Source organism: Brassica rapa, chromosome A02 (genome assembly GCF_000309985.2).
Source record: "Brassica rapa cultivar Chiifu-401-42 chromosome A02, CAAS_Brap_v3.01, whole genome shotgun sequence".
NCBI lineage: Eukaryota > Viridiplantae > Streptophyta > Magnoliopsida > Brassicales > Brassicaceae > Brassica > Brassica rapa.
The window spans coordinates 22,147,672-22,156,244 of record NC_024796.2 but is presented as its reverse complement, the minus strand read 5'-3'; the positions used below and the strand labels follow the sequence as shown (position 1 = coordinate 22,156,244).

At 35.6% G+C, this 8,573-nt stretch overlaps 1 protein-coding gene across 1 annotated transcript; it reads left to right on the top strand.

Annotated features, from left to right (window-relative positions):
* The first annotated feature begins 1,304 nt into the window (after positions 1–1,304).
* LOC103853664 (60S ribosomal protein L11-1) lies at positions 1,305–2,918 on the top strand. Its single transcript, XM_009130575.2, has 5 exons — positions 1,305–1,510; positions 1,599–1,706; positions 1,796–1,838; positions 1,935–2,130; positions 2,516–2,918. Exons 1-5 carry the CDS (start codon positions 1,508–1,510, stop codon positions 2,712–2,714), a joined length of 549 nt encoding a protein of 182 aa, XP_009128823.1. The 5' UTR covers positions 1,305–1,507; the 3' UTR covers positions 2,715–2,918.
* Positions 2,919–8,573: the final 5,655 nt, after the last annotated feature.

Below are 8,573 nucleotides of genomic sequence, written 5' to 3'. Positions count from 1 at the left end.
TAAATAAAATATTTCAATAATACTAATTATAAACTATTTTTAGTGAATTAAACATATATCAATTTATGTTACTTAATTATTTTATATAAATATCTAATAAAATAGATAGATATATAAATTGTTTTTAATGAAATCAAAATAGTTTTTAAATGTAATATTACTATTTTGTGAATTTTCCTTTTTTATGAAATAATATTATTTATACATATATTTTCGTTTTTCAATTCATTTTTTTACTTTATAAAAAAAGTTTCCTTTTTTTATCATATGTATATGTTTTTTGGAAAATTTTAAAGAGGAAACTAAATAAAAAAAGGAAATAATAGTAAATAAATAATAGTATTTTAAATGAAATATTTTAAATTCATTAAGGGTATCAGTGTAATCAACCACCGTGAAAGTTAACGTGAGCCCGACACATAGGAAACTAACTTCTCAAATTATATTATAGAGATCACTTTACAAACAAAGAACCGAGACAAAGCTATAAACAGAATTGGTGAATGGTAAAAGAAATTTCAAAATTAGTTTTTTTTTTGTGTGTAAGGAGTTATTGGGTGTGATGGTAAGAGCTGTGATTTTCTCTTTTTTTTTGCTGTAAAAAAAAGGGCTGTGAGCTTTAAAAAAAAATATAAATCAAGATTGATGTAGATTTAGAGCTGTGGGTATAATTGTGGATGTGGAGAGCAACTACATCAATAGCCAATCACACCCATTACTAATGATTAAGAGCATCTCCAAGAGTATCCTTATATTTCAGGTTTGAGGGTGTTCCTCTCCAATGATAAACCTTAAAACAAACTTTAAAAGTTTTAGATTTTTACATTATAGTCTTTACTTTTGAAAAAAATCAAATAAAAACATAAATTTTTTATAACAACTAAAAACATACAATAAAAATATTACAAACAAAATTTCTAAATAAAAATATTACATTCTAATATCAAACCATATATAAATAAAAACTTACAAACAAAATCACTTTTCTAAAAATATATAGTTACTCATTATTATATTTCAATAATGCTCCTCTACATGATTAATTAGTGCATTTTGAAGTGATAAGTGACAATATATATTTATTTAAAGTATATGTAAAAGTTAAATTTATAAGAACATATATAAAAGATATACAATTGTATGGACTAAAATGATAAACAAAAAAATTATCAAGACTATTTAAGAGATATATAATTACAAGGACCAGAAAAATATGAAACCTCACATGTAAGGGTTTATACAGTAAAACCTTATATATAAAGTTTCACTGTACGAAACTTTATATTTATAATGAGGTTATTGTTGGAGATGTTCTCAAAGGCCATATAAGAATTGGAATCTAAGTTGATGGTATAGCCCATGGGCTTTGCAACGTCGGCCCATTATAGTTTAAAGAAACCCTAGTTCCGTCCCTTATAACTCATTTCTCTTCCCCCACTCGACGCAGCTTCGCTTCCGCAACTCTCTTTGCTTCCTATCTCTCAGCTCGATTGTCGATCTCCTTCAAATGGTATTTCCCTCTCTTGTAGTTCGATTTAAATGGTGATGTGTTATGTTCGATGGATTCATCAATCAAAATTTTGTGCTTTTTTATGTAGGCGTCGGAGAAGAAGCTGTCAAACCCAATGAGGGACATTAAGGTCCAGAAACTTGTTCTCAACATCTCCGTTGGTGAGAGTGGTGATCGTCTCACCCGTGCCTCCAAGGTCAGTTTCTTTTCTTTTAAAGGAACTTAAGTAAGAATCCGTACTTTAGGACAGTGCGTGTCTGAATCGTTGGGTTTGGTCATTATTAGGTTTTGGAACAGCTAAGCGGACAAACCCCTGTTTTCTCAAAGGGTACGTGAATGTGTTCGTCTAATGAATCTTTTTTTCTTTATAGTTTAATTTTGATTTTATTATTTGTTGATCTTGTTTATTGTTTTTGTGTAACAGCGAGGTACACAGTGAGGTCTTTTGGTATCAGGCGTAACGAAAAGATTGCCTGCTATGTCACTGTGAGAGGTGACAAGGCAATGCAGCTTCTTGAAAGTGGTTTGAAAGTTAAGGAGTATGAGCTTCTTAGGAGGAACTTTAGTGACACTGGTTGCTTTGGATTCGGTATCCAAGAGCACATTGATCTTGGTATCAAGTAAGTCATTTATCTAATATGAATTATATTGATGCTTTGTTCATATACATTATGGAGTTTTTATAGGTCAGCTTATGGATAAATATTCTTTTGCTGCATGTAATGACCAACCTCTAATTATATAAGTGCACTTTTTCATGATGAGTTCAGATGTGGAATTGATTAAAGATGATGGCTTCACTGGTTTTTGTGGAATGTTTGATTAGACATGAAAACTTAATTGGTTTTATAATATACGTGGACTTGCGTTTTCTTTTCTGTTTTTGTAAAATATCTGATTTGGGTTTGAAGAAAACTTTCATAATGACTTTAGTGGATTTTGATTTCTTAAAATGAGTGCTTTGGTTGTTTTTATTATTCTCATTTATATACGTTTTGTATTTAGGTATGATCCATCTACCGGTATCTATGGAATGGACTTCTATGTAGTTCTTGAACGTCCAGGATACCGTGTTGCTCGTCGCCGTAGATGCAAGGCTCGTGTTGGTATCCAACACAGAGTGACTAAGGATGATGCAATGAAATGGTTCCAAGTTAAGTATGAAGGAGTTATCCTCAACAAGTCTCAGAACATCACTGGCTGAATTGTACTTGAATCTTCATAGATTTTTGTTGATTCTAGCTTTTGTTTTTCAAGTTATCATCTTTACTTTTCTGGAAATTGAAGAATCGCTTGTTCTAGTAAAACCTCTTTTTGACGTCAGTGTGGTAGAAACTAAATTTCCAAGTTGTATGAGTTACTGTTTTTGTTTTTTTTACAATTATCAAAACCTTGGACTTCAATGTTCTTGAGTTCTGCAAACTATCCTCAAACAAGTACTTTTCGGGTTTCTTTGGTTTTCACTTTTCAGTAGTAACAGTCTCTAACTTCTGGATCAAGCGACCGCTTGAAAAAAATCGATTAATAAACAATGCGCTATTACATGAGTCTCCTAGTAACGAAGTGAAGAGTAAGAGCAGTACACACTGTACAATCAAGAGACTGAGTGAGTAGACCTTAACTACTCTTGATGACCTAGGTTGCATGGAAACGGATACGTAGAAACGTGAGTTTTGATTTTTTTTGCTTTTTTTTTTAACGCTCTGTAATCAGTTTATAAGAAACAGAACAACATTCTTGAAAGAAACAGAGTATGGTGGAACCAACAGGGCCCCCAACTTCTTGGTTATTGCCTATGATTCATGCAGATGCTGTTCGAGCGGTCAATGAGTATTAATAAGGAACTGGTGTTTTGCTTACAGCTCATTTGAATCATTTCATTATTCTCTCAGCGGTGACCGGTGCGCGCCAGGGAGATGATGTTGGTTCTGATTACAGTTCCTGATTTTTTTTGCTTAGCAAACGTTTATAAATATATATTTATATATAACTGATTAATATTTGCATTCATTTTTATTATATTCAGTATATCTTAGAATACAAATAAAAAATAATTATTATATTTAATCATACGAAAAAATAAGTCATCATTAAACATCAAAATCATATAAAAATTTCAAAATAACAAAAATTCAGTAATTAAATATTAAATAGTTTAACTAAAATAAAAATCATAACAGTAAATCATAACCAATTGGAAAGTTCTAGCGTTTCCAAAACATCAACACGAGTTTCCAAAATAGAAACGCATGTTTCCAATAAGTTTTCAAACTGGAATTTTTAGGAAACGAGTTTCCAATGCGTTTCCGCGAGTTTCCGATTCCGAAACGTTTCCGAAACGTGAAACGTACCTTCAATCAAGTTTCCATGCAACATATATCACAGACAATAAGATACTCAGACCAATGAGAGCTTTTAATCACCTTATTGCTCAGGTCAATATTCAAATGGAGGAAATCTCCCCCATTATTGCTGTTGTCTGAATCAAGGCATCTAAAGCAGTCCTAGATCTTAAATGTCTTATCATTCCCATCTTAAAATCCGCAAGAAATCATCAGCAGAAGCAAGAAAAGATTATCCGCCGTTGCATACCACCTTAACCAATCAAGAAATTCAAATGATATCTACATCAATTCACAGGAACTTGATAAACTTTCAGGAAATGAGTTTTTCCCCTGGTTTACTTCATCTTTGTTGTAACTGTAACTCTATGAACCTCTCTAATGGTACTTTATTTTCACTCTAAAATATAGTTTATAGTAAAACTACTCCAATGATACTCTATTTTTCTTATTTGTAATAGAATGAAAAATAGTGTTAAAAAAAGTGGAAAAAATTTACTCTATAGTCATTTTTCTTATTCATCACTCTAGTTTTCCCTTTAAAACTGTGTACATAAAAATATAGTTCAACTCTATTACGAAGTTACTATATTTTATTTTAAATAGAATAAACCATCAGAGATGGTTCAATAGCTCCCAAAAATTAACACTTAGCTATAAAAACGCAAAAAGATAAAATATTTTTTTCAGACTAAAGAATACTCTCTATTTATATTTGATCAAAGTCTTGATTTTTGTTTACCAAATGAACGTCGCATGACTTAATTTCGTTTCCATAAGAAGCAGGCCCGGCTCTTGACAATTGCCAAAAGTGCATTTGCACCAGGTTTTGAAAAAATTCTTACACAATTTTAGTTAGTATTTAGGATATTTTCATTAAAATTAAGGCTTTTTTTTTGCAGATATTTTAGATTATAGGTTATGAAAACAGTTATTGCACCAGGCCCACATAAATACATGAGACAACATAGAGAATGTTCGCACTACCTGAACCAAGAAAAGAAAAATGTAATACCGGTTGAAACAAAGAAAAGAAAACTGAGAGAGAACAAGACAAGAGACAAAACTGTAATTACTAACTGTTTATTGCTTTATGAAACTATGTTCTTATTCAACGAAAGCCATGGCTCTTAAATAGCCTTACAACCAAAAAAAAAAAAAAAAGAAGCTCTTAATAGATGCAACTAACTTAAACAACTTAGACCGAGAAACTCGGTCATTATCTGATCAGACTAAAACATGAAAGACTAATTCAAACTTGTAACTCCACCTTCTCCTATCTTCTCGTGCTGATTTGCTCCAACAAACCCTTACTGAACTTTTTTTTACAAGTTTTAGTTTGTCTCTAACTGAGGAAATCTCAAGCCTACTCCTCATCCTCTAGACACTTTTCTTTTAGTGGTTTAGTAAAGATGTCTGCAACTTGTTTCTCTAAACCACAATGCTCCAAACTAACTTCTCCATCACTAACTAGGTCTCATAGAAAGTGAAATCTAGCACATGTCGATGTATTTTCATAGAGAATGACAATAATTCCATCTACCTCATATCCTAGCTCCATTAAGACATGTTTGAACCAAATAGCTTGACAAGCACAATTTGAGGAAGCCATATATTCGGCTTCAGTTATGGACAATGTGACTATTGCTTGCTTCTTTGAACACCATGCTACAACAACATTATCCATAAGAAATTCATACCCCAAAGCTCTCTTTCTACTATAACGTACCCTGCGAAATCACTATCATTATAGAAAAGTAATTCTCCCATTCCTCCTTTGTTGTACTAGATACCGAAATAAGTGGTGCCTTTCAAATACCTCAAGACTTTCTTTACTGCCTGCAAATGTATCTTCATAGGATTTGACATGAACCAGCTTAACAAATTTGCATAGAATTGCAGATCAGGATGATATGCCATTAAGGGTTTACGTATCGAAGAGGAAGAAGCAGAACGTGAATAAGAAGAGTGAAGGAAGTGATGAGCTGGCAAGTGAGAATTAATAATAAATAGAAATTGTATACGAGTCTTGATATAAAAGACCGGTTAGTTAGTTACAGAGATTCATTCTGTTAGGAATCAAGAGGCTTGTTCTCAGATTGTGAGATTCAAGAATAGGCTTAGCTCTCTGGTTTGTAGAGACTAAGAGTGGGAGGTTGGGTGGTACGTGATCAATAAACACTTCAGTTCTTATCAAATTGGTGCGTGAGAGCGTTCTGGATCGATCGATCGTGACGATGACGAGAGCGACGACGTTGGAGTCGTTATCGCAGACGGTGGCGACGAACTACGCGGAACAACAAGAATCGACGGTGCAGCTACGAGCGTCGATGACGAGTTTGGAGGAGAAGTTTACCGATCTTTACAATCTGCTGACGAAAGCTCCTCCGGTGATGGAGGATTTGCATCGGAGTCCGGCGAACGGTCAGAATCAGGTACGCGATTCCGAATTGGAACCTGGCTGTAGTCTCAGATCCGATGCGAATAGGGATAGACCGAGATTGGTAGATGATCGTGATAGCTTGATTCGTCGGATTGAGCTACCGTTATTCAACGGAGAGGATGCATATGGTTGGATTGCTTTGGCAGAAAGATACTTCAGGATTACGGGGAAGCGACGAAGCTCGACTTGGTATCCGTAAGTTTGAGTGGCGATGTGTTGAGCTGGTTCAACAGTGAGATTTTGCGACAACCGTTCGAAAATTGGATGGATTTCAAGAATCGATTGCTTGCGAGGTTCAGTAGGGTGAAGTTAAGAGATCCAAGCCAACCTTTCTTCAATGTTCAACAAACGGGGAACGTGGCGGAGTACATACATAAGTTCGAGGATCTTTCTACTCAAGTTTCTGGCTTATCTGATACTCAGAAGGAGGGTATATTCATGAATGGTTTGTCTCCAGAGATGCGAGAAGTAGTGACTATGTGTAAGCCAGTGGATTTGCCTGATATGATATCAACTGCATATCAGATGGAATCGAGTTCTCTTTTCAGCGTGGTGCAGAAGGAGATGCAAACGCGAAACAAGGATAAAGCAGGAGGCTCATCATCGGTGTCAAAGTCTTACTCTAGTTTCAATCCTCATTCAGGATGGAAACAGAAACAAGTCCAACAAGAGAAGACTCAACAAGATAAAAATCAGCCAGCAAAGCAGCCGGGGAATATAAGACCAGCCCTTCGCTTGACGGAGACACAAATTGCGGAAAAGAGAAGGTTGGGGCTTTGTTACACTTGTGACGCGAAGTGGAATAGGCAGCATGTTTGTCCTAATGCGTCGCTGAGAGTGTTGACTGTGATAAATGGGCTGGAAATGGAGCTGATTGGTAATGAGAGTATGGAGATTGATGAAGATGACATTGTATGGGAACCTCAACTAAAGACGATAACATTGCAGTCTTTTTATGGGATTTCCTCACCAACAACAACGAAATTAAAAGGAGTCATCAAGAAACATACAATGGTAGTTATGTTGGATAGTGAGGCGACTCATAACTTCATATCACCAGCAATGGCTGCTCAGTTGAAATTGGAGATGGAGATGGTAAAAGGCTTGGAAGTGTTGTTAGGTACTGGCGTTTTTGTGAATGGTACCGGAGTTTGTAGAAAAGTTCAGATCAATCTTCAAGGAGTGGTTTTCGAAACAGACTTTATCGTTTTGGATTTGGGTAACGTTGATGTGATACTCGGTATGCTGTGGTTGAGAACATTGGGGAAGTGCCAGATTGATTGGGAGAAACATGAATATGTATTCTGGTACAACGGGAGATTGGTGACGTTATTGGGTGACTCGGTGTTACATCAACCGGTTAAGTCTTTGAAAATGGCGCAGGCATGTGAAGATGTTCCTAAAGAGTTGTGGGAGGTGTTAGCGAGGTTTGATCACATATTTCAAGAGCCAAAGCAGCTTCCTCCGGTACGTGGTCACGAACATGGGATTGTTTTGCAGCCTGGTCTTGGGCCAGTGAGTATAAGACCCTATAGATACCCGCAGGTGCACAAGGAGATTATGCAGAAAAGTGTGACTGAGATGCTTGCAACGGGTATCATAAGACCAAGTCACAGTCCCTACTCAAGTCCGGTTCTTTTAGTCAGGAAGAAGGATAAAAGTTGGAGGTTTTGTGTTGATTACAGGATGTTAAATAGAGCAACAATTCCTGACAAGTATCCCATCCCTATGATAGACCAACTCTTGGATGAGCTGAATGGAGCCAAGCATTTTTCAAAGCTGGATTTAAGGTCAGGTTACCATCAAATTCGAATGAAAGAGGAAGATGTGGAGAAGACAGCATTCAGAACTCATGAGGGTCATTATGAATTCAGAGTAATGCCGTTTGGGTTGATGAATGCGCCAGCAACATTCCAGTCATTGATGAATGAAGTGTTCAGAAGTTTTTTGAGGAAGTTTGTGCTAGTGTTTTTTGATGATATTCTGATCTTCAGTTCAACGATGGAGGAGCATGTCATTCATGTGGCAGAAGTTCTTAAACTTTTTGAGAAACACAAGTTGTTTGCTAACAGAAAAAAATGTGCTTTTGGACAAGTACAGGTGGAGTACCTTGGTCATATTATATCGGCACAGGGTGTGTCAACGGATCCACAAAAGATTGAAGTCGTTGTTAAGTGGCCAACTCCAAGAACAGTAAAGGATGTGCGTGGGTTCCTTGGTTTGACCGGTTATTATAGAAAGTTTGTGCAAGCGTATGGGATGATAGCACGACCTCTTA

Bases quoted from the DNA above. Each gene is read 5' to 3' on its own strand.
- LOC103853664 (XM_009130575.2), top strand. The intron at 1,707-1,795 runs GTCAGTTTCTTT...GGTCATTATTAG, and splicing joins GTCTCACCCGTGCCTCCAAG to GTTTTGGAACAGCTAAGCGG. The intron at 2,131-2,515 runs GTAAGTCATTTA...TTTTGTATTTAG, and splicing joins CACATTGATCTTGGTATCAA to GTATGATCCATCTACCGGTA.